The sequence below is a fragment of the Erythrolamprus reginae genome, chromosome 8 (assembly GCF_031021105.1).
Source record: "Erythrolamprus reginae isolate rEryReg1 chromosome 8, rEryReg1.hap1, whole genome shotgun sequence".
In the NCBI taxonomy this organism is placed as follows: Eukaryota; Metazoa; Chordata; class Lepidosauria; order Squamata; family Dipsadidae; genus Erythrolamprus; species Erythrolamprus reginae.
In genome coordinates this window covers 17,834,151-17,859,860 of record NC_091957.1, presented here as the reverse complement: position 1 = coordinate 17,859,860, position 25,710 = coordinate 17,834,151, and the positions used below count along the sequence as shown (strand labels likewise).

General features: G+C 43.7%; 1 protein-coding gene across 3 annotated transcripts; it reads left to right on the top strand.

Annotated features, from left to right (window-relative positions):
• CDC42 (cell division cycle 42) lies at positions 1-24,964 on the top strand. 3 transcript variants are annotated; one of them, XM_070759095.1, is made up of 6 exons: positions 1-162; positions 7,831-7,972; positions 9,864-9,936; positions 14,000-14,109; positions 15,118-15,315; positions 23,423-24,964. In XM_070759095.1, the coding sequence occupies exons 2-6, from the start codon at positions 7,868-7,870 to the stop codon at positions 23,510-23,512; spliced, it is 576 nt and encodes a 191-aa protein (XP_070615196.1). In that variant the 5' UTR covers positions 1-162; positions 7,831-7,867; the 3' UTR covers positions 23,513-24,964. The 3 variants fall into 3 exon arrangements, with proteins under 3 accessions (XP_070615196.1, XP_070615197.1, XP_070615198.1); XM_070759096.1 differs by having other exon boundaries at positions 64-241; XM_070759097.1 differs by lacking the exon at positions 1-162 and adding an exon at positions 4,742-4,881.
• The last annotated feature ends 746 nt before the right edge of the window (positions 24,965-25,710 follow it).

Below are 25,710 nucleotides of genomic sequence, written 5' to 3'. Positions count from 1 at the left end.
GGCGTCGGGCGTGGCCTCCCGGTTGGGCGTGCCTGTGCCGTCCCCGCCTCAAGCCCCGCCTCTGCAGGGACGCGGTGACGTCAGCCCGCCCGCCCGCCCTTGCTGCCCAGGCGAGGAGACCCCGCAGCGAGCTGCCAACGCCCGGCGGAGCAGCGCTGTGAGGTAAGAAGGCGGCGGCGGGATTCTCGGCCCGGTCGGCGGCTGAGGGAGGCAGGGAAGGAGCAGGGCGAAGGCCAAGCCGGTGCGTCTCGTCTGCTGAGAGGGGGAAACGGGCTCCGGGGCGGGCGGCCTCTTTTCTCGCCTCAGCCTTTGTGGGGGAGGGGAGCCCGGCCCTTTTCCTGAGGGGAGGGGGGGAGGGGCGCGCTTACCGGAAGGGGGAGGGGGACGCCGCGGGGCGGCCAGGACTACAACTCCCATTCTCCCCGGGCGGGCGGGGATGATGGGTGTTGGGATACCGACGCTGGGAAGCGGTTGGGGGGGACTTGTTGCTCCCCCCCCCACCGCCGCCGCTTCCAGGTTCTCCTCCTTCCCCTCACAACGGAGCGGCCGGGGAGGATGGGCTTTGGAGTTCGGCGGGGAGGAAGGGAGGAGACGCCTGTGTGGAGGGAGAGGGGGGCATCTGTCTTTGCCCCCCTCCTTCCTCCGACCGCTCTAGGAAGGGGGGGGGGAGACGAGGCCCGGAAGACTATAGAGAGGGCCTGGCCCGCGGGAAGGATCGGCCTCTTCCGGCGCTGCAGGGGAGGGGGAGGATAGGGGAAGTGGGGGTCCTCGTCCTGCTTTTCCAGCGTCCCTGGCGGATGAGGAGGAGGAAGAGAATGGGGCAGATGCGAAGGAAGAGAGGCCTCCTTTCCTCCCCTCCCTTTTATTCTTTCATTCCGTCTCCAGTCTCCTCCCCCATTCTTTCTTTCCCTGCCCCCCCCTGTCCTAACTTCCCTTCCTCCCCCCATTCTTTCCTCCCTTCTCTCCCTTCCCTTCTTTCTCCTCACCCCTTCTTTCCTTCCTTTCCTTTTCTTCTCTCCCTTCCATGTTCTTTCTCTCCCTCCTTTGCTCCTTTTATTCCTTCTCCCTCCCATCCCTCCCTCCCATACTTCCTCATCTCTCATTCCATCCAAGTCTATTGCCCTTCCTTCCTTCACTAGCATTGTAAATCACTTAGAAAGGCCTGCAAAGTACTGTAAAGCGGTTTATAAGTCTGTGTTATTGCTACTGCCTTTCCTTCCTTCTTTCCCTCCCTCTCCTTTGCTCCTTTCCTTCCTTCTCCCTCCCATCCTTCCTTCCTACTCCCTTCCTTCCTCATCTCTCTTTCGCTCTTTTCCTTTCTCCTCCCCAATTCTTTCCTCCCTTCTCTCCCTTTCTTCCTCCTCACCCCTTCTTTCTTTCCTTCCTCTCCTCCCTTCCTTCTCCCCCTCCCTCTCCTTTGCTCCTTTCCGTCCTTCTCCCTCCTCCTCCCTTACTTCCTCATCTCTCTTTTGCTCCGTCCCTTCCTTCTCCCCAATTCCTTCCTTTCTTCTCCCTTCCCTTCTTCCTTCTCATCCCTTCTTTCTTTCCTTCCTCTCCTTCCTTTTCTTTTCTTCCCTCCCTCGCTTCCCCTTCCTTCTCTCCCTCCCTCTCTTTTGCTCCTTTCCTTCCTTCTTCCTCCATTCCTCACTATCTCCTCCTCCCTTACTTCCTCATCTCTCATTTGATCCTTCCTTCCAAGTCTTAAGGGCTATTGCTGTTGCCCTTCTTTCCCTCCTTCCTTCCCTGACTCTGTAAAAGGGCTGTAGGTACTGTAAAGCAGTTTATAAGTCCAAGTGCTATTGCTACTGTCCTTTCTTCCTTCTCTCCCTCCCTCTCCTTTGCTCCTTTCCTTCCTTCTCCCTGCCATTCCTTCCTCCTTCTCCTCCCTTACTTTCTCATTTTTTCTCTTTCCTCCCTCCCTCTCCTTTGCTCCTTTTTTTCTCCCTGCCATTCCTTCCTTCCTCCTCCCCCATTTCTCATCTCTCCTCCTTCCTTCCTTCTGTCCCTCCCTATCTTTTGCTCCCTTCCTTCTCCCTCCCTCCCTTCCTCATCTCTCCTCTTTGCTTCCTCCCTCCCTCTCTCCCTTTTCCAATTTTCTATGATTCTATTATTTCAATTCGCCTTCAAGCAGTTAAGGCTGGCTGGGGAATTCTGAGAGCTGAAGTCCAGAAGAAGACTTCCAAGGTCCCTTCCAGGCCTAGAATTCTAAGACTGACAACTGGCCACCGACGATTGGAAAGTTGGGTCTGGTTGAGGATGTTTAGGAAAGGGGGCAGGGTGGGGGATTTCACTCAGTTTCTCCTGGGCTACACCCTGGGGCTCAAAGGCAACCCAGCTCAAAGTCTCCCCATTAAAATCTAAACAGGTTTAAACATGCACAGAGTGCTGGGAATCCGGTTCAGGGCTCTGTTGCATTGACTGAGAATGTTAGTCATGAGGGTTTTTTGCACGGGGCAATTAATTAAAACTCCAGTCAATTTAGGCTGGACATATCCTGACCAGTACAGTACTACAGGTGTGTTGTATATATCTCAGGGGTCTCTCCATACTTGGCCATTTTAAGACTTGTGACCTTCAACTCCCAGCCAGCCATGCAGCCAAATCCACAAGTCTTAAAAGTTGCTAAGTTTGGAGACATCCTGGTCTGCTGATGGGAGATCCTTGACTGGTACTTTCGACATACAGTATTCCCTCGATTTTCACGGGGGATGCGTTCCAAGGCCGCCCGCGAAAGTCGAATTTCCGCGAAGTAGAGATGTGGAAGTAAATACACAATATTTGGCTATGAACAGTATCCCAAGCCTTCCCTTAACACTTTAAACCCCTAAATTACAATTTCCCATTCCCTTAGCAACCATTTAGATTAGTACTCACCATGTTTATTTATTAAAGTTTATTTTAAAAAATGTTTTTTAAAGGCAGACAAAAGTTTGGCAATGACATATGATGTCATCAGGCGTGGAAAAACCGTGGTATAGGGGGGAAAACGCGAAGTATTTTTTAATTAATATTTTTGAAAAACCGTGGTATAGACGTTCCGCAAAGTTCGAACCCGCGAAAATCGAGGGAACACTGTATTTTATTTTTATCTGGAGGGCAGCAGGCAAAATGGCAGCTTTGGAGTTATTGGTGGGAAGCTTTTCTCCTTTCTCCCCATTTGAATTTACCTCTGGGAGGTCTCCTTGCCACTAAGGAGGCTTCTGCAGCTTTTGAACCCGGTGTCTCAAGGATGGGTGTGTAGGTTGAATTTCATAGGTTCAAAAAGGCAGAATTATTCCATGTCATCACTCACTTGAATACCTTGCATAATATTTCTCAAGATCAGAATTTAAGGGATTATACAATCTAGTTAGAATATCTCTGGTTTAAATAGCACTAGACGTTACATTAGGGAAGATTATTTTCTCCCATTTTAATCCAATAGAATTTATTTTCTTGATCTAGGACCGTGGTCTCCAACCTTAGCAACTTTAAGACTTGTGGACTTCAACTCCCAGAATTCCTCAGACATCTTTGCTGAGGAATTCTGGGAATTGAAGTCCGCAAGTCTTAAAGTTTCCCAGGTTGGAGACCATTGGTCTAGGATAAAGAATAATTAATGCCTTTAATATAGAAATAATTTCAATATAAATACAGTTATATATTAGTAACTGGTATTTAAGCAAGCAGTTATGGGGATCATAAAATGCCTCACTATATAATGATATAGTGAGTGTTGAATTGGAGCATTATTTAAACAAGTAGTTTTTACACATATTCTACATAGAAATTGGCTTTCCTGTAATTTGGAAATGATAGTCCTTTAATGATTGCTTAGATGTATACTGTATAAGATTTATAGAGTGTCCTTGCTACTCTTTGTGAATGAACTGAGTATATACAGTGGAACCCCGACATAAGAGCTGCTCTACTTAAGAGCAACTCGAGATAAGAGCTGGGAGGGGAGAGATATTTTTGTTCTACTTACAAGCCCAAATTCGAGATACAAGCGCCAAGGAGCTGTCTCCTGAAGCCAAACGCTAACTTCCGCGTTCGGCTTCAGGAGACAGCTGCGAAGCGGCGCACGTGTTTTAAAAGGTTGCAGCCGGCCTGGGGGGCTGGGGGGGGGGTGCTTGCAGCTTTCTTTCTTGCTCTTTTCTTTCTCTCTTTTACCTTCCCTTCCTCTATTTCTTCTTTTCTTTCTCCTTCCCACCTTCTTCCCTCCCTCCCTCCCTTCACTCATTCCTCTCTTACTCTCCACTTTCATAAGTTTCCTTGCTTCCTTCCTCTGTTCCTGTCCCTTCCCCCTTTCTTTCTTTCTTTCTTTCTTTCTTTTCTTTCTTTCTTTCTTTCTTTCTTGCTCTTTTTCTTTCTCTCTTTTACCTTCCCTTCCTCTATTTCTTCTTTTCTTTCTCCTTCCCACCTTCTTCCCTCCCTCCCTCCCTTCACTCATTCCTCTCTTACTCTCCCCTTTCATAAGTTTCCTTGCTTCCTTCCTCTGTTCCTGTCCCTTCCCTCTTTCCTTCCTTCCTTCCCACCCTCCGTCCATTCATTCACCATTCCTCTCTTGATCGCTTAAAGCCGGTCCCTGGTGCAAAAAGGGTTGGGGACCTCTGTCCTACAGGATTGGGTGGCAGAGAAGTTGAACATATGTAAATTTAAAAGTTTAAGAAAGTTTACAAGTTAAGTGAAAGAAACTTCATTATTCATTTATATGTACATGTACATTTCTTCATTAAAAACATGTCTTTCTGCATAATTTAGACTAACTTTGTGAGTTTTTTTGAGGACTGGAACCAATTAAAATTATTTACATTAATTCCTATGGGGAAAAGTCGTTCGAGATAAGAGCTGCTCGACTTAAGAGCCCAGGTCCGGAACGAATTAAACTCGTATCTCGAGGTACCACTGTATTATGTCTTATAATGCTGTCTAATATTTTGTTTAGGTCAATATTTTGCATTCACATTTTATTTTCAGTCTGCGATTGTGTCCCCTGAATGATACATGGGATTTGTACATTTGGAACAAAAGGTCACTATGGGAGCTTGCCTTTTTTTTTTTTTGAGTTAAACTACTATTTGTGGTAGATTGAATTTGAAAAAGCTCTCTGTTTATCATGAAGCTTATGTCTTGTTTTTAAGCTGCAAAGTTCTCCTAATGAAGAAAAAAACTGAATTAGAAAGTCCCCCTTTTTGTAGACCTTCTGTTCTGGGAATGCAGAAGACTCTACAAAGAAATCTCTTCCCCATCTCAGGATAATAAGAAAGCGTTTCTGTGCTTCTTAACCTACGAAGCCCTCCAGATGTGCTACACCACCCGTGCTTAGGCTTTATGACCTATCCAGATTGGGGCTGAAGGAAAGAGATAGGGAAAGGTTTTTGAATGTAAGCCTGCCCCGAGATGGCATTGGGAGCCCTTCATGTTATCTTTGCTGATTTGAATGCTGACCTCGGATAGGCAAAGGGGCGGGTGGGCTTAAGGGCCTGCAGGGTTTCTGCTTGCTTTTTGTAGCCCATTTGTGTGTGTGTGTGTGTGTGGTTCTGAGACACTTGAGGGATTGCAAATTGACTTTTGTTTGTGGTTGCTTACGCTTTAAAATTTCCTTTTTGTATGCGCTACCACACAAGAGCTGGAAAATTTCTGCCCATCGGTTTGTGTTGGCGAGTGGAAGATAAGTTAATTTATCCTCAGTCATCATAATTCTTTGCGTTGATTGGTCTTTGATCGGTCATTTTGACAATACCACTTAGGCATTCCCCCTGTTTTGGAAAATGTGTTCAAACATGTCATGCTAAAAACCTCTAGGGGTTGTTAAACTTCTGTCCAGAATATGCAACAAATAGTTGTTCAGTCCAGCTTAAATGCCAAGGAAAGGATAGCAATAATTAAATTTGCTAATCTTATGGTATTTGGCAGTTACATATATTACTTTATACTGGAAGTTATTGCCATACGCTTCGATACTGGAATTAGTTATTACTACATACTGGATGTAAGATGTCCAATTTCTACCATATTGTATTATATATATGTATATAGTGCGGGAATATGTGTGTTGTGTATACACACAGCCTTATAATTTCAAGATTAGTTTCCCTAAAGTGGCTTTTGCAATTGACTGATGGGAATTTTGTCAATGCTGAGGATGTTCCAGTGGTGCTCCAGATGTTTTGGGATTGCATCCAAGGCACCTATTACTTTTAGTACTATCTTTGCTGTCTTTTGCCACAATTCTTCTGTTGCAGATATTTATTTATGACTTTCTTCAGTTCTTCCTCTTCTATTCTGTCTCCGTTATTATTCACAATCCAGGGTTTTTTTATCTTTCTTATCCATAGTTGTTACATCTGGGGTGGGTTGTTTGTTTGAATTCTGAAGACTTAGAGTACTTTAGCTTCTTCGTTTTATATGACAGGCTAAAATTTTAAAATATGCTCATTCTAAACCTTTTCTGACCAGATATTTGTTCTTGTGTGGTGGGGTAATAAGTTACTCATTTTTCTTTAGACTCTTAGAAAAAACCATTTTCCATTTTAGGTGAAATGTAATAAATGTGAGTGGAAAAATAATCAGAAGTGTATAGAATAGGTATTGTACCTCAGTGGAGAGTAAAGTTTGTGTACAAACATACAGACCAGGCTTACCTTGGCTGTATAACAAGGCCTTCTGCAGAAGAAAACAATTACATGTTCTCCAGAGATGTGTCTTGATGAGGGACTAATAAGACTTAACAAGCTTTTATTATGGTTATTACTTACTCCAATTCCCTAAAACTCTACCTCAACAGTCCCCAGTACTTTTTTGCAGCTCTGCTTCCTTGTTGGTGGGCCTGTTGTTGAGAGAAACAGGAAAAGGAACCAAAGTTCAGTGATACAGAGGAAGCCTCCCACTAATAGGAGGGGCCCTACAGTATTGCCATTCCTTGGTATAAATCTCTGCTGTTCAAAATAATTCCATCCTTAACATCTAGATGATGAACTCAGCCAACTTCTGAGAATCCCAGATTTCTTAGAAAGGTTGCTATTGAGGGAATAGGACCACACAACATGTATGAACTTTGAAGAGTTCATCAGAATTTTTTTAAATATAAAAAATGCTTTTGGTTTTCACACCCACCCACCAAAAAGAATGGGAATGACTTGTAGCAGAATTAAAAGTTGCACAAGGATTTTGGTGTCGGTAGATTTCAGCACCTTGAAAAAAGCATGTTCTTTGGTGTGATGTGCAAATGATAGAAATAAGCTGGGATGGGATTGTTACCTTGCAAAACAGGAAGGAAAGTTCTTGTGGTTAAAACCAAACACTAACTTTGGCATGACGTTTAGTGCCAATATGAATGATAAAAGTTTTACATTGTGCTGCACAACCGGTCATATTAACACAAGGCCTTGTCTTGTATTATATATCCTCTTGTTTCATATTCCTGCTTTATAGAAAAATATGTACAGGATATGCTATGCAAATGCTAGCATTTTCTGTTTTGGGGGGGGGGGGGAAGAGAGCTTTCAGTTTTTTAGTCATGATTTAAACTAGGGCCCTTTCACCAATGTTTCTACCACCCCGGATCCCTTGAGAACAGCAAATTTTTCGTGGATTTTCTGGAACTTTCCTGTGAGGGAACAAAACTAAAAGTATAATTCAGAATCCTATAATCAGCTAAATTATGTGGGAGAAAACTGGTTTTAATCTCCCCCTCATGCTCCCATTCTCTTTGATCTGCTTTCTGGGGGTTCTACTTACTGGAGCTGTATTTCTCGAGAGGCTTATACAGAAAGTGCAATAACAATGATAACACATTTTCTAACCTTCACATAATAATTACCTGACTTCCTGTTTTTATTTTTCCAGATTAATTTTGGACCTGATATAGCAACAAATTTGAACTATGCAGACGATTAAGTGTGTGGTTGTGGGAGATGGCGCTGTTGGTAAAACATGTCTTCTAATTTCTTATACAACAAATAAATTTCCCTCTGAATATGTACCAACGGTGAGTAAAACGTGATCCTTTCTCCCCCCCCTTTCTTGTACAAAATTAAAGAACAGGGAATTATGGTACTGCTAATTAAATCTATATATACACAAAGCTATAAACTGGACCTATATGAAATAAAACCTGTGCATGTGTTCAAAGGTGACAATGTGATGCAACAACATTTTAGTTTAAGGGCTGCTTTTTGGAATTTTTGCTTTGGGAAATGCTCATATGAACATCATACTTCGGCATGATAATGCAAGCGTCTGCCACCTACCAAGCTTTCAGAAAATAAATGCCCACTGTCAGACTGCTTTATGATGAGATCCAGAAATCACCCTGAATACAGGAAGTGAAGGCTGAACTTCATAGGATCAAGCCATTAAATTTACCTGTTGTGCTGAACACCCGAGGTGGTTGGTAGAAACAATGGCTAGCAGGTCTGTCAAAGCATGTGAAGGAAGTGCTTAGCAACATGGAGCATTAAAAGAGCCACATTCTTTTCAAGGTTTGGGTGTCTGCATTTGCACACCTAGGCTGCCAGAGGAGAATAGCGTTCAGTATATACCTGTGCAAGCAACTGGTGCTCTCTAAGCCTAGTTGTCTTCTTGCAGACATTTTATTACCAAAGTAATAAAACATCATCAGTGCACCTAGGATCCCCACAGTTCAAGCCCAAGCTACAAATACCCTTGGTGGGGACAGCTTGCTAAATAAATCTTAATGTTTCCAATGGGATTACTTTGCCTGCTCTGATGTGCTTAACAAAATTTAAGCTAAGAGCAAGGTGTTTAGATTTAGTAGTAGTAGTATTTAAACCTTGCTTAGCTACTACTGGAGATTTTGACCCAAACTTCAGATGAAGTAGATTAATAAATGGGGGGCAGTTGTAACTTTCCAAATCAGCAACCTTTCAAGATTGTATGTAAGTCCTGAACTCATTTACATAAACAAAGATAAGTTAACTGCAGTATGTTTAACCAGCATTAAATTAATATATTTTATCTTAGGTTGAACAACAGTGAAAAGGTGCATTTTAGGCATCCTAAGTTGGATCCTAAGTTGTATCATTTTGTAATTGTTTCTAAATGTACTACAAAATCTTCCCCCCACCTCAAAAACAAACAAAACAAAAACCTAACTAGTATATATATGTGAATTCTGATCTTAGTACATGATCATCTGCTTAGTTTTATAATACTGATATAGATTAAATTTTTATCCCTGCCTTTTTTATACACAACTGATGGCAGAGAACATACCTAATACTCCTGCCTCCTAGTGTTCCCCACAACCACCACCTTGTGAAGTGAGTTGGGCAGAGTGAGTGAGTGAGTGAGTGAGTGAGTGAGTGATTGGTTTTCAAGCCTAAGAAAAACCTAGCACTCGGTTTCCTGGTTTTTAAGCCAACATATTCAAGTATGTTTCACTGATTGGAAGATTATTTAAATCAAGATATTTAATCTATAATAACACTGTATTTTAAGATGTCCAGTTAGGTTCAAATGTCAGGGTTGGTTTTCCTTTAAAAAAAGAAAAGCCTTTGATTTGTAGCTGGGCAACTTAGCATACTGTAATTACATGTAGGCTTAATTGTCCGGTTCAAAAATAATGGTTCTGAGTAGGTTGGGTCCTGTTGTTGTTATTGTTGTTGCCTGTTGGTTAGGGATATATTTTGCTGATTAAATTAGCGATAGCAAACTTTGAAAGGGGTTTCCTTTCCCAACTCAATTAGACTTAGTGAAACCCACTACTGATGGCTGGACTTGTTCTGCTGGTTTCTTAACAGGTTCATATTTCTGTATCCATAGTTGATTTCAGTCCCAGGTATGCTTTATGTTTAGAAGATGAATGATTGACGCTGAAAGCTGTTTCTTGTCTTCTTCTATTTTTTTTAACTCTGCAGGTGTTCGATAACTATGCTGTAACAGTGATGATTGGTGGGGAGCCATACACCTTAGGCCTGTTTGATACTGCAGGTAAATGCTTTTTTAAAAAATCTGTCCATCCTTTGAGGAAGAAAGGGAAGAGGGGTTTTGTGGTTGCTGTAGCTCAACTTGACTGACTGTTGATAAAACGTCAATGTATAAATATGACCAAAACCACAGCAATATTACCGTATTTTTCAGAGTATAAAACACACCTTTTTCCTCCCTAAAAGAGGCTGAAAATTTGGGAGCATCTTATACCCTGAATTTAGCTCCCCCCCCAGCCCTAACTAGGTGTAGCAATCTTCCTAGCTCTTATCTTGCAAGCTCTTTCATTGTTACTCTCTGCGAAGAATGCTTTCCAAACCCTGTCTTTCTAGTTGTTTTTTTTTCATTTTTCTACTTGCTCCGAATGTTTCTTTCCAGCCCCAACCAGTTCTTACCCGCTTGCAAGCTCTTTCATTGTTACTCTCTCCGAATACGGGTTTTTTTAAAGCCCTAACCAGGGGATAAAATAATTGCTGAAAATGACCAGACTAAGGACGCTGGCCAGATGAATATTTAGTAAGCGGATTCTTTTTCCTATTTTCCTCCCCAAAAACTAAGGTGCATCTTATACTCTGAAAAATATGGTATATCTGTCCAAAGCAGTGTGATGTAAAGAATGCTAGTTTGTTTTGTTGTTCTTTTGCACCCCCTTTTCCTTCTGTGGGACTGTTTTATTAATTTATAAACTGCTTTGGAAGCCTCCCTAGCAGAGGGAGAGAATAAAATGTTTCTTGTTTTTCTCCTATACCCCCTTTATAAAGTCCCCTTCTAGCACTCGTATTCTGTCAATGCACCGAGTGAATCTACCAGAATTTTTTGGTTTGGGAAATGACATACGGGATGGCCACAGCTGTCATTTCCTGCTTTGCATATCTCAGATAGAAAGGAAGCTGTTAGATACAGCGTCCTAGGAATCAGAGCTGCTAGTGATCTGCCATATTACATTTATTTTACCAAGCTTTGCCTCCGTTCTTTCTGGAGAAATTGGGGAATTACAGTGAACCCTCGATCATCGCGAGGGTTCCGTTCCAGGACCCCACGCGATGATCGATTTTTAGCGAAGTAGCGGTGCGGAAGTAAAAACACCATCTGCGCGTGCGCAGATGGTGTTTTTGCTTCCACTGCCGCCCGCCCTTCGCCCGCCCACCCCGTTGCTCGCGCCTGGGGTGCGCGCGCGTTTGGGGACTCCCTAGATCCGCTCCCCAGCTGGGGAGCGGATCTAGGGAGTCCCCAAACGCACGCGCTTTCCCCAGCAACGCGCGCGCGGTGGGGACTCCCTAGATCCGCTCCCCAGCTGGGGAGCGGATCTAGGGAGTCCCCACCGCGCGCGCGTTGCTGGGGAAAGCGCGCGCGTTGCTGGGGAAAGCGCGCGCGTTTGGGGACTCCCTAGATCCGCTCCCCAGCTGGGGAGCGGATCTAGGGAGTCCCCACCGCGCGCGCGTTGCTGGGGAAAGCGCGCGCGTTTGGGGACTCCCTAGATCCGCTCCCCAGCTGGGGAGCGGATCTAGGGAGTCCCCACCGCGCGCGCGTTGCTGGGGAAAGCGCGCGCGTTGCTGGGGAAAGCGCGCGCGTTTGGGGACTCCCTAGATCCGCTCCCCAGCTGGGGAGCGGATCTAGGGAGTCCCCCACCGCGCGCGCGTTGCTGGGGAAAGCGCGCGCGTTTGGGGACTCCCTAGATCCGCTCCCCAGCTGGGGAGCGGATCTAGGGAGTCCCCACTGCGCGCGCGTTGCTGGGGAAAGCGCGCGCGTTTGGGGACTCCCTAGATCCGCTCCCCAGCTGGGGAGCGGATCTAGGGAGTCCCCAAACGCGCGCGCGTTGCTGGGGAAAGCGCGCGCGTTTGGGGACTCCCTAGATCCGCTCCCCAGCTGGGGAGCGGATCTAGGGAGTCCCCAAACGCGCGCGCTTTCCCCAGCTGGGGAGCGGAGCTGGGATGTCCCCAAGCGCGTGCCGCCCGCCCGCCCACGCCGTTGCTCGCGCCGCCGCTGGGGTCTTACGGGGGCAAGAGGGGGAAGACCCAGGGAAGCCTCTGCCCGGCGGGGAAACTCCACCATCTATGCATGCGTGGAAGGGCACGCATGCGCAGATGGTGGAGTTTACTTCCTGGTTGAAAACTCGCGAAATAGCCCTTTCGCGATACTTGAACACGCGAAACTCGAGGGTTCACTGTACAGTTATTTGTGTCTGGCCTTGGACTTTTCTCCTCACGGGTATCTGACAGATACTATGTGCAAGAATTCTTGGAAGCAAGAATCTGAAAAGTGCAACTGGATTTTACTCTGGGAATTACATCCCTCTAATCTACATGTTATCATTTGGACTTCTGAGTCATAGATAGAAAGGGAGGAGGGATGCTTCCTTTGGGTCTACGTGCAGCTCAAACGTTTGAGTCATTTGAAAGGAAGAAAAGAGGGCAGTTTTGCTGGAATCTCTTCAGTAACATTCCTTTCTTATTCTGATATACACTGCTCAAAAAAAATAAAATAAAGGGAACCCTTAAACCAGACAGTGTAACTCCAAGTAAATCAAATTTCTGTGAAATCAAACTGTCTACTTAGGAAGCGACACTGATTGATAATCAATTTCACATGCTGTTGTGCACATTCAACTTTGTACAGAACAAAGTATTCCATGAGAATATTTCATTCATTCAGATCTAGGATGTGTTATTTGAGTGTTCCCTTTATTTTTTTTGAGCAGTGTATATCAGAGTTAAAATTCTAAAGCCACTAACAGGTGGTCCTCAATGTACAGTGGTTCGCTCAGTGACCGTTTGAAGTTACAGCGGCATTGAAAACCCCCCCACGTAGCATCATTTTATGACCCCTGCAGCAGCATCCCCATGGTCATCTGATTTGCATTTGGGCACTTGGCAACTGATTCATATTTATTTATTTATTTTTTAAAAATATTTATCTTTATTAGTTATTTGCGTATTAAAAACACACAAAAAAATAGTCAAATGCAAATACAAAAAGAAAAAGAAAAAGAGGGAAGAAAAATGAGAAAAGAAGAGAGAGAAAGCATAGGAAAGAAAAGAAAGAAAAGAGAAAGAGGAAAAAGGGGCAGAGTCAACTAATACGTTGACTATCATTATTTACACAACCTTCAAGTAACTATTTTAAGTAGCTGTTTTTACATTTTTGTACACGTGGTTGTTTTTCTAAATCATTCTTTTCAATAAGGCTTATATTTAATATTATTATTATTATTATTATTATTATTATTATTATTATTATTATTAATTGAATTTTTATGCCACCCCTCTCCGGGGACTCAAGGCATCTCATGACGGTCTCATTGTCTGGGAGTCACGTGGTTTCTGTTGAGCAAACTGAATCGGGAAGCCAGGTTCACTTAACAACCACACTCATTACCTTAACAGCTGTGGCCAGGAAGGTCACAAAGTGGAGGCAAAACTCACTTAATGTGTTTCTCACTTAGCAACCTAAATGTCGGGCTCAATTGTCATAAGTCAAGTACTACTTTCAGTTCTGGAGACCTCACCTACAAAAAGTTATTGATCAAATTGAGTGGGTCCAAAGACAGGCTACAAAAATGGTGGAAGGTCTTAAGCAGAAAACATATCAGGAAAGACTTCATGAACTCGATCTGTATAGTCTGGAGGACAGAAGGGAAAGGGGGGACATGATCGAAACATTTAAATATGTTCAAGGGTTAAATAAGGTTCAGGAGGGAAGTGTTTTTAATAGGAAAGTGAACACAAAAACAAGGGCCCAAAATCTGAGGTTAGTTGGGGGAAAGATCAGAAGCAACGTGAGAAAATATTATTTGACTGAAAGAGTAGTAGATGCTTGGAACAAACTTCCAGCAGACGTGGTTGGTAAATCCACAGGAACTGAATTTAAACATGTATGGGATAAACATAGATCCATCCTAAGATAAAATGCAGGAAATAATATAAGGGCAGACAAGATGGACCAGGTGGTCTTTTTGCTGCCGGCAGTCTTCTATGTTTCTACCTGTATACCTATGTGAAAAGTCCCTGTCCTTTTCCTCTGGAGACCAAGTTTCTAATGTCAGTCTTTCTTTATTTTTTTCCCCCAGGACAGGAAGATTACGACAGATTACGGCCCCTCAGTTACCCACAGACAGATGTGTTTCTGGTCTGCTTCTCCGTGGTCTCGCCCTCTTCGTTTGAAAATGTTAAGGAAAAGGTGAGGGCTTTCAGGCTGCGCCCATGGCAAATGCTTTTAATCCGAGGGGTCCTTGGTTGCCTTCTTGTAGACGTTTTCATTAACCAGACTAGGTCATATTATTGGACTGATAACAATAGCACCAGCAATATCCCTTAGACTTAATATACCGCTTCCTAGTGTTTTATAGCACTCTCTAAGTGGTTTACAGACTTGGCATATTACCCAACAACAATCTGGGTTTACTGACTTTGGAAGGCTGAGTCAAACTTGAGCCAGTCAGGATCGAACTCCTGGCAGTGGGAAGGGTTAGCCTTCAATCCTGCATTCTAAACACTGCACCATCATGGTGGAGTAGAGTAGAATAGAATAGAATAGGGAATAAAATAAAAATAGAATAGAATAGGGAATAGAATAGGGAATAGAATACTGTAGAATGGAGATAAAGGAGAACTAAAGAATAGAGGAATGAATAAAGGAAGAATGAATAGAACACAGAATAGCAATAGAAATAGCCCTTCTATACTACTTCACAATGCTTTAAAGTCTTTTCTAAGCAGTTCAGCCTTATTGCCCCCAGCAATCTGGGTCTTCATTTTACCAACCTTGGAAAGACGGAAGTCTTGAGTCAACTTTGAGCCGATCCGGATCGAACTCCTGGCTGCGGGCAGAGTCGGGCCTGCCATCCTGCATCCTAACCACCGCTCCACTTGGGGGCTTGTGATATTAAGTCCTGAGTCCTTGGAGAATATAAGCCTGATAGATGGATGGATGGATGGATGGATGGATGGATAGATAGATAGATAGATAGATAGATAGATAGATAGAACAAACTAGTTTGATCATGAAACACGGGCAAGAAAAATAACCACACAGAGAACAATAAGGACCCCCTCAATTCAATCCTGAGCTTCAAATATTCTCTTCCATCAATGGCTTTCAACCTTCATGTTAACAGCCAGGTTGTCACGCTTTGTGTGGTGATTTTTTTCTCCCAAACCTGACCGCTGGCAACGTTTTTCTCTCCAGTGGGTCCCCGAAATCACTCACCATTGTCCAAAGACTCCGTTTCTGCTCGTCGGGACCCAGATTGACCTCCGAGACGACCCCTCGACGATCGAGAAGCTCGCCAAGAACAAGCAGAAGCCCATCACTCCCGAGGCAGCGGAGAAACTGGCGCGGGACTTGAAAGCTGTCAAATACGTGGAATGCTCCGCGCTCACACAAGTAAGCCCCCTCTCGTTTTGAATCGATGTCCGTGCCTGTTGTTAGCGGAAAGGGAGGAGGGAAATCTTCAGAGAATGACGTGAATTCCAGCAGGTAAGTTTCTCACCTTACGTTTGTGCAGCTAAGTCCCCTGCAGCTGCTTTTAAAAATTCTCAACATAGGGGACGGAAAAGCCTGCAAATTTCTTGGGATGATTTTGCACAAGATGTTTAAAAAAACCCCAACGAATTGGATTGCATAAAGCAAACGAAGATGGCGTCATGACACTCAAAAAGAGCAAATCCCGACTTTCCCTCCTTAATTTCCCATTGATTTGAAATCCTTAATTGCAAATGGAGCCGATGTCTCCCTTCGTATATAATAAATCAGATAATTGCAGGAGGAAGAGGAGGCGGTCCAAACGAGCGGGTTAGGCTTGTTGGGTGACCCAGAATGAGAATCTGAAAGGATTTTTTAAATAACCCGAATGTTACAGTTTTTGTTTTTGTCCGTGGATGCAGATACAAAGAAAAATTTGAACGGGTGGTGCGTGGAATTTGTTGCCTGATAATTGCGCCCTCGTGTAGGCCCAGAGAAAAAAGGATCCCAGGGAGGGGAGCCGATAGCATTGTGGCAAATGAATTTTGATGGTTCAGCAGAAGGGGCTAAATAGCTCGAGTTTCAAAATGTTGTCTCTTTTACCAACTCAGCATCAGAATGGCAAAATGTTGTCAGAAATTGAGCACCTTTCGGGAATAAAAGCCAAAAGATGGTATTAAATCACAGTTTTTGAATGACAGCCCTCTTGAGTTTTGCCCCAGCGTAAAAAGGGAATAAATTACAGGTAGACCTCAGCTTAACGACTTCAATGGAGCTTCAGATTTCTGTGATAAGGTGACTTTTGCCCCGTTTAAACAAACTTTCTTGCTACCGTTCTTAAGCGAATCACTGCAGTTACCAAGGTAGTCCCACGGTCAGTAAGCAAACCCGGCTTTCCCCATGGACTGTGCATGTCAGAAGTGGATCACCTGACTCCTGGATGCCGCGACCGCCATAAATGTATCTGATTGGCATCTGATTAGCAATTTTGATCGGGGGTGCCGTAACAGGCATAAGTATGAAAAACGGTCCTCACTCATTTTTTTCATGGCTGCCATCACTTTGAGCGGTCTCTAAATGAACCGTTGCAAATTGGGGACTACCTATAACTGAAAACATTAAAGGGTCAGGGAGGGAAAGTTTTGGAAACATTATTTTTCCCCAAGAGAAGTGAGAGCGAGGTTGATATTTTGGAATGGGGAGCGCAACACAACAGTGTTGTGTTGTGCGTATTTTATATTATAAAAATCAATTAAAAATTATTATTTTTTAAAAAAAGAGGCCCGTACAGAGAAACTTAATTCTTGCCCTTGGCGGGGAAGGAAAGCCTTAGCAAATGTGCTTAGCCTTTAAAAAAAAGGTTGTTATTGTTTTAATGAACATAAGAGGAAATAAAAGGAAGGACATGAGCCCAAATAGAAGCCAAAAGAAACCAAAGCATGTTGGTTGCAAGAAGCAATTCAGCCTAATTTTAAAATAAACTTCCCATTGTCTAATCTTCCTTCACTTCAAGTGTTGTGGCTGTGTACAGCCAAGAATAAATTCTAACCCCATTCAGATATCCCAGCTTGTTTTCTTCAAGATAGTTTCAATTAAAAAAAATAATGCCATTAATTAGGTACTATTCTTAATCTGTAGAATAATGCTTCTGTATAAAAAGGCACATTAAAATAAAATGGGTATGAAGTGGGAGATGTTTGGAATTCATTACTTGTAACACGAATGAGGCTCTTCAGATTTTTCTCCGATATAAAAAAAACATGCTGTAGGAAAACCACTTGTAGTCTAATTTTTTAGCACTCAATTTATTCTGATACTATATAAACACTTTCTGAAACAATGTAAGTCTTTGTAAAAAACGTTGAGATGCAGATATTAAAATGTAGTCCAGTGTCAATTATAAACAATTTAGACCAATTGCAATGCTTCAAATAGGAAATGTATGTATGTATATGTATCTGTGGGTATATATATATATGTATGTATGAAGGTCTTGGCATATTCGGGTTTCTTCCCATGTAAGTTTCAAAGATTTCTGGCAATGTTTCGACGAGGTCCCACTCATCATCTTCAGGCTGGTGCTTTTGTCCTTGTGCTAGGGAGAACGCTTCAGGCTGGTGCCAGAAATCTCTGAAACACACGGGAAGAAACCCGAATATGCCAAGACCTTCATATATGTCCATGTATCTATATATATGTACATATGTATGTATATGTATACAGTGGTACCTCGGTTAACAACCACAATCCGTTCCGGAAGGTTCATTGTTAACCGAAATGGTCGTTATCCAAAACAATTTTCCCCCATAGGAAATAATGGGAATGTGTTTAATTGGTTCCCAGCCTTTATTTCCTATGGGGAAAATTGAGGATTCCCCCCCCCATTGTCCCTCACTCCCCCCCCCTTTATCTCTTGCCTCTGCCTTCGTCCCCTCGCCAGGGGAGCAGGAAAGCGTCGCTTCGGCTATGATGAGGTAGGCACTGAGTTTGCTGGTCCTGGTGGCGGCTTCTCTTTGAGGACACCAGCTGTGGCGGTGGCTTCTTTTAGGGGACAGCGGCGGTGGGAGCCTGAGGGCCTGGGCATGGATGTGATGTCCCCAGCGCTGCTGTTCTTCCTTTCGAGGAACAGCAGCGCCGGGGACATGATGTCCATGCCCAGGCTCCCAGGCCGCCGCTGTCCCGAAAAGAAGCTGCCGCCGGGACCAGCAGACTCAGCGCCTGCCTCGTCATATCCAAAACGACGCTTTGCTGCTCCCCTGGTGAGGGGAGGAAGGCAGAGAGGCAAGAGGTAAAGAGGTAAGGAGAGGGGGGGGAGTGAGGGACAATGGGGGGGATAAGGGGTAAAGAAGTAATGAGAGGGGGGCGGGAGTGAGGGATAATGGGTGTTAACATTTCGAATAATAACCAAAAAATTTTGTTCAGTACCCGAAGCTAATTTTTGGTTGTTATCCGAAAAGTACGCTAACCAAGGTGTTCGTTAACTGAGGTACCACTGTACCATATTCAGAGCAGCACAAAGCCAATAACTTCAGTTTGATGATGGTAAACGTGATTTCACCGAAACGTTGGAAAGACACTCAAAATATTTCAGAAAAACCCCAAACCCACAACAATCTGTACGTACATACATACATATATGTACGTACATACATACACATAACATACATACATACCAGGGGTGGGTTCTAACCTACCTCACTGTTAGTTCACATCCTCCCACGCTGGGTGGTTGCGCCTTGTGGGTGCATGCGCAGTGACACACAAAAAAATTCAACACACACACAAAGTTGAAAACAAGATGGCGGCGCATGGACAGTGCCAGAAACCCGGCTTCTGCACATGCGCAATAAAAAAAGGGGGAGGGGAAACTCCCCCAAAATTCCACCCCCAAATAAAATTGGCAGCGCCCGCAGACCAGCACTGGCTGAACCAGTTCCATGACATCATTGTGATGTCACCAGCGGGTTGCTACCAGTTTAGGCGAACCAGGAGGAACCTACCTCTGATACCCATATAACATATGCACCTACATACATTTGCTGTGAAATATCCGGTACGTAAATAGGAAACCTGCTTGTTTCACATCAGATGATCTTCCGAGAATTTGGAGTTTTAGAAACATAGAAACATAGAAGACTGACGGCAGAAAAAGACCTCATGGTCCATCTAGTCTGCCCTTATACTATTTCCTGTATTTTATCTTACAATGGATATATGTTTATCCCAGGCATGTTTAAATTCAGTTACTGTGGATTTACCAACCATGTCTGCTGGAAGTTTGTTCCAAGGATCTACTACTCTTTCAGTAAAATAATATTTTCTCATGTTGCCCCTGATCATTCCCCCAACCAACTTCAGACTAACCAAGTCCTGAAACCCCAAATTCTCATTTTCCCTTAGCCTTTTGGAGAGCCTTTTGATAAATACAGGCACGCCTGAGCCATATCTCGGAGAGGGGCGAGATAAAAATCCAATTATAATAATAATAATAATAATAATAATAATAATAATAATAATAATAATAATAATATAACCGAAAGTTTTTGTGGAGACTATTGCACTAGGCCAGGGGAAGAGAGCTTTGTGAATGCACAGTTCATAGGAGATCCTCAGCTGGTGCTGATAAGATAACTCCATATGTCACTGTAGATTTAAGGCGGGTTCAGTTTCATGCCAAGTGTTCTAGTTGGCTACGATGGCGGTGTCTCTTTTCTTAGAAAACAAGTCTGTCGCTGCTGCAGATGAAGAGTTCGCGTGCCCCAGAAAATTGAAGGGGGGGGGGCTGTCTAAACATGAATGTAATTCGTTTCCTGTTGAAGTATTAACGGCTTTCCTGGTAGCAAATTCGCGTTGTCCAGTTGTATGAGAACAGCTGCTGGAAAGTTGATGCCTTTCTCTAATTTTACTCTTGCCTGTGGCAGGCTGAAATATTAAAACCAGAGGGCAGATTGTTTATTCATCCCTCGTATTTGTGTAGCCTCCCGTCTCACGAGAAACTAACTCTGGACGGGTGGGGAGTTGGCTGAGAGGAGGAAGCGGAGAATTGGAAAACGTCTACCCTTCTTCCAGAGAATCTCGCTAACAAATCTGAGTAACAAATGATGCTTAACTGTTTTCCTTTTTCACTAACCTGGTTCGCTTCTACCGAGGGCACAGAGTGGCCAGCTATAACTCTGGTTAAGAAACCATGGTTTGCAGACCAACGCTCACAGTATCATAAGTACTTGTGAGTCAAATGGGCCTGGATATTCAGAACGTCCTCCTATACACAAAAAATCAGGTTGTTTTCTCCCCCTCTGTGAATGTGGGAAGACATCTGATGTCATATTTAACTAAAAACCCTATCATCATCATCATCATCATATAATCATCATCATCAGCTCATAGATAAGAAACTGAGGACAAATAAAGGGAAATATACTGCTCAAAAAAATTAAGGGAACACTCAGAAATCCTAGAAATGAATGAATGAAATATTCTCATGGAATACTGTGTTCTGTACAAAGTTGAATGGGCACAACAGCATGTGAAATTGATTGTCCATCAGTGTTGCTTCCTAAGTGGACAGTTTGATTTCAGAGATGTTTGATTTACTTAGGAGTTATATTGTGTTGTTTAAGTGTTCCCTTTATTTTTTTGAGCAGTGTATATCCACCCAGAGGGTCCTTGGTTGATGGAATTCCCTTCCAGAAGAGGTAGTGACAGCTGTCAGCCTGGAAAGCTTCAAGGCAGGATTAGACATTCAGGGATGCCAAGTGCATCAGTGGTTATTGAAAGGGATGTCCAAGTGCCGCCTCTATGTTGGTTGAGGCAGACAGGATTCCCTTGGGTCCCATTTGTTGGGGATCAAAGGGAAGGGTGGGTTTTGCCTTCTCTTTCTGCTCAAGATCCCCATGGACAATTGGTGGGCCACTGTGGGCCACAGAATGCTGGACTTGATGGGCTTTGGCCCAATTCAGCATGGCTGTCCTTAAGTTGTTATGTTCTTATCATCATCATCATCATCATATTTTAACGACCACATAATACCTTGCAGTGGGGTGGAGTCTTTGGGCAACTGAATGGAGCTGGCCCACTGCCCTTGCCTGTCGCCAATGCGGAGTTTTGCTCAGCGGATATATTCTCATTGGTGCCCAGAGAGAGAGAAATATCTGCTTCTACCTAGGATCAAACTCACCGCCTTCCGACTGTGAGGCGAGAGCACCACCTCTAGGCCACCCACACCCAGCCCTTAACTAAAGACCTTCTATTTATACGAAAAACTGGTGTTCAGGTAGAACCCACGCAAACCCTTTGCTCAGCTTTGCCTCTCTCCTTTCTTCCTCCAAAAGATCTACTTTGTGTCAAAAGTAAATCTGCTTTCACTGAATGCCTTTGCTCCTGAATGCTCTTTTGTCTCTGCTTGTTTGTGTGTGTGTGTGTGTGTGTGTGTGTGTCTATCTCTCTCTCTAACCCTCTAACCAGGCTGCTATCTTTTTCTCCTCCTCCCTCTGTCTTGTAGAGAGGTCTGAAGAATGTATTTGATGAGGCTATCCTAGCAGCTCTCGAACCCCCGGAAACTCAACCCAAGCGGAAATGCTGTATATTCTAAACCGTTTCCTCTCTCTCCCCCCCCCCCCTTTTCTTTGATTTTCTTTTTCCTTTCCTCCTTTCTCGTTGCTGCTTCCTCTCTCTCTCCTGCTGTAGAAAGTTGGTTGAAAAAAAAAAACCCCACACGCACACAACGACAACTGCCGTCGCCACCACTACCACCAATAAAACCAAACCCTGAACGAAAAGAAGCCGTGTCTTTACTCAACGTCTTTAGAAGCAAACTCTGTATTAGCTTTGAGGGTTGGGAAGGGATTGGAAGCTGCGTTTTAAAAATAAATAAATTTGGGTGCGGCTGCGGAAATGTGAAAATCAAGTCCCGTTAAAGTGTGCTTTAGGGTTGCTAGCTCTCTTCATAGCTGTGTGGGCAGGTCGCTCAAAGATGCCGTGTTAGCTTTGCTTAGAATAACAATAATAATAATAATAAACAACAACGGGAGGAATAATTTAACGAGGAATTGGTAGGATTTTTATATCTAAAATGAAAAGGACTGTACAATTTATTTCTCTTCCCTCCCTTCCCTTCTTCCTCTCCTGTTCTCTTTCTCTCTCAATTGTATTTGCATGATGATTGTATCTGACCTGCTGACCTGCAAGTAATACTAAAATGGTTCTCCCCCCCCCTCTTTCTCTCCTGTGGGTTTTTGCTATACTTTTGGCTGTTTTGTGGTGTCGTGCAGTGTTTGTTGGGGTTCTTGGGGGGGCTGGATGTTTGGGGCACGGACATCTGTTTTCCGGTGAATTCCTGATGAATAAATCTCTTTGGATTCCTTCTTAAAGCTTGCACTGTAAACATGTAAAAGCTTTCTCTGGGGGGAAGGAAAAAATATATTCTTTTTTTTTTACCTCTGTTGTCCTAAGGGAAGGAAATGGATCTCCAATTGTAGTAGCCTGAACATTTCAAAATTAAAGAAAAATGAGCTGTTTGTATACATTGCCTGATGAAGCATTATTCCTGTTTGCTTTCATTTGCTTCCAGTTTTTAACATCTTAGCGCTCCAACCTTGTTTTATTTTCTCATTACGCTGGCCCGGATTTGATGGCCACCTTCCACTATTTCTACAAATCCTCCTTTGCTGCTTCAGTAACTGGTGAGACCAGAACGCTGGAGCAAACTTTGCGGGTGGAATATAATATATATGCCCCCCACTCCAATTTCTGGCTTGCTTCTAACCTAACCTGGTTGAGACTTTTCCCTGGACTCCTCAAAACTCTCTCCTTTCTTTTCAAACCCCGGAGTGTATAAAACACACATTGCTTCTCAAATGTGAAGTGTGACATCAGACACACTTGCTTTTATTCCTCCATACACTCCTTGTACAGTCGGTGGGTGTCTGCTTCACGCTCTCTTCCTCTTTCTCTCGCTCTCTTTCTTTCTCCAAGATTTCCAAACGTGGGGGGCCTAAGGCCCACTTTCTTGCCCCTTTTAAGCCTCCAGGGGCTGCTTTTGCATTTTGCTGCTTTCCAATAACGCCAGCTCTGTCCCCAGGCCATTAAATTCATAGATCACCTGGCTAGGAATATTGCTTCACAGCAACCGAGTCCCCGTTTTCCTCTGAACTCGGCTTTAATTTTGTCTTTGCTGGTTTCTCCTTTCTTTCTTTCTTTCTTTCTTTCTTTCTTTCTTTCTTTCTTTCTTTCTTTCTTTCTCTCTCTCTCTCTCTCTCCCTCCCTCCCTTCCCTCCTTCCATTCTTTCTTTTTCTTTTCTTTCCATTTTTTCATTCCATTCTTTCTTTCCTTTCTATTTTTTCCTTCCTTCCTTCCTTCCTATTTTTATTTTCTTTTTCTTTCTTTCTATTTTATTTTTTCCTTCTTTCTATTCTTTCTTTCTCTCTCTTTCTTTTTATTTAATTTAATTTAATTTTTTTAAAAAAATTATGTTTGCTTTGAATAACCCAGACAATGAGACCTGCCCTGTTCTCTCTGCCCCTTTTTCAGAAAGGCCTAAAGAATGTATTTGACGAAGCAATATTGGCCGCCCTGGAGCCCCCGGAACCGAAGAAGGGCCGCAGGTGTGCGCTGCTATGAACGTCTGGTCTCTTCGCGGCCCCTACCTGCCAATCCTGGTGTTGATGACATACTAAAAGCAATGTCGAAATCAAAAAACAAACTAAAAGCGTTCAGATTTTTCCAATATTTTCGTTTTGTTTTTGGCAATAACGGCACACAAACATCCCAACATGCGCCCCATTTCCCCCATCATGTTCCCTGTGTCAAGAGGCAAATGCTAATATGCCTTTCCTCCTTCCAGTGCCCTTACAATTAGACTAATTCTTTTTTTTTTAAACCAACATTAGAATAAGGTATCCAGACCCCGATTAGTAACCAGGGGTTGTCTTCGTTTGTTTACTGTTAATTTTTCTTTGTTTGTTTTTGAGATTCAGGCATGCTTAATGGTTGTTTTTTTTTTAATTATTTTTCTCCCTCCCCTAACTGACTTATTCTCAAATCTCCAGCCTCCCAGAGAGCCTATTCCCATCCTGTTAAGCTGGCCGACTTTTGGAGTCTTCCGTATTATTTTGCCGCCAGCTTACACGCCAAGTTGGGAGAGTTTGAGCAGTTTTCAGTCCTTGGGGGCAGCTTTGTGCCGAGAGAGACCGTCCCCAAAAAACCCCCAGGGTGCTCCTTTTGAAGGGAGGTGTCAGCTTGCCTTCCCCCCTCTGAAGTTGCTTTTTGGCTCTCTTCCTACAGGCAGGTCGGGAAACCTCGAATCTTGCCCTGCCGAAATCTTCTTGTAACAATTTTTAACCCACATTGTCGGGGGTGGGGGTGGGGGTCCCCTTTGGCCAAAAAGCTTTTTTCCCCTCTCCCTCTGCTTGTGTCGGTTGGGAGAAAATCCCACCAGGTTTTGCCAATTGCTGGCGTTTTGGGGGGGATACATCCTTTTGTTTTGTGAGCTTCAAGAAAAGCAAAAAGAACCCCCAATCCTTGCAATATAAAGGAGGTGTTAAAAAAAGAGAGAGAAAATAGCCTTTTTGTTTTTTTAAAGGCCACTTTGAGGGGGGGTGTCTGCTTCACTCTCCATTCCCCCCCCCCACCACTTTCTTGGTAAGCAGAGCTATATTAGGCATACATTTGAAGCCGCCTTCGGATGCTCGAGAGTTGGAGCCTAAGGAACTCCCTGTGTGCCACGACGTGGGGCTTTTTTCATCAAAGAGAAGGTATTTCGGTAGGATGTGGCCACGGCTGCTGGTAAGACTTGAACCAGGAGCCATCCTTTCCGGTCTCCTGGTGCTTGAGGAGGATCTCTTTTAACTCCACTGTTCATGGGGATCTTACCAAAATATAACCCTGGCTCCTTAATAACTTTCCCCCCCAAATCTACCCAGATTCTAATTCCTATAGACTCAGTTACTGTTGGAACCTGATGCCTTTCTTCTTTTTTTCCCTCCCCATTCTCTCTCTCTCCATGTCTGAGTTCTTTGTATATGCATTGTTTTTTTTTTCTTCAGATGTATTAAACATAAAATATCTTGACAAGCCCGGCTAAGCATAATTTCTTAACCTTTTCTTCACTGGCACCCACCAAAGGTTTGTTGGGTTGCTTTATTTTTATTTTTTTGCGTCTTTAAAATAAGCCCAATGTCTAAATTTAAAAACTAGATTTTCTCCTCCTTCCCACCCTCCTCTGGAGTTCATTGGGGGGGGGGGGGGGGGCTTCTTAGCTACCATTGTGGAAACGACTGTGTGTGTATGTGTGTGTGTGTGATTGTCACAACAGTGCTGAAGGAGACTCCTGTGTAATATCAATCCTCACTTTGAATGGAAAGATTTGACTTTTTTCCAAAGAACGAATCCCCCCAACAAAGGGATGCATATAAATCCAAATAATAAATAAAATAAATAAACTAATTCCTGGTTTAAAGCACCTGTCCCTCCCTCGCTCAAAAAAGAGAGGACACAATTGCCTTCCTTCGCAAAACGCACAAGGTGCGTTTTATTTCCGCTGCCCGTTGTGTCACCAGCAACACAACCTCCATTGCAGGTTGATTGCACAATGTTGATATCGACTCCGGTTATTTTTTGTGGCAGCGTTGAGAAAAATGGTTTGCTAATTCTTTTCTTCCAGGATGCCATTTTGGTTTCTTGCCGCATGCTGGCTTTGCCTGTCAGAAGGATCGTTTGACCTCAGGACTCTGCAACTGTCAAAAGTACAAAGGCCAAGCGTCTGAATGCGGGATGCTGCAATTGGCCATTAGTGTGAAAATTTTATCCCAAAGTCTCTT

What these genes read in the sequence shown, in the direction of transcription:
- CDC42 (XM_070759095.1), top strand. Translation starts at nt 7,868, where the DNA reads ATGCAGACGATTAAGTGTGTGGTTGTGGGAGATGGCGCTGTTGGTAAA. An exon ending in CCTCTGAATATGTACCAACG is followed by an intron (nt 7,973 to 9,863) that starts GTGAGTAAAACG and finishes TTAACTCTGCAG; the next exon opens with GTGTTCGATAACTATGCTGT. An exon ending in AATGCTCCGCGCTCACACAA is followed by an intron (nt 15,316 to 23,422) that starts GTAAGCCCCCTC and finishes CCCCTTTTTCAG; the next exon opens with AAAGGCCTAAAGAATGTATT.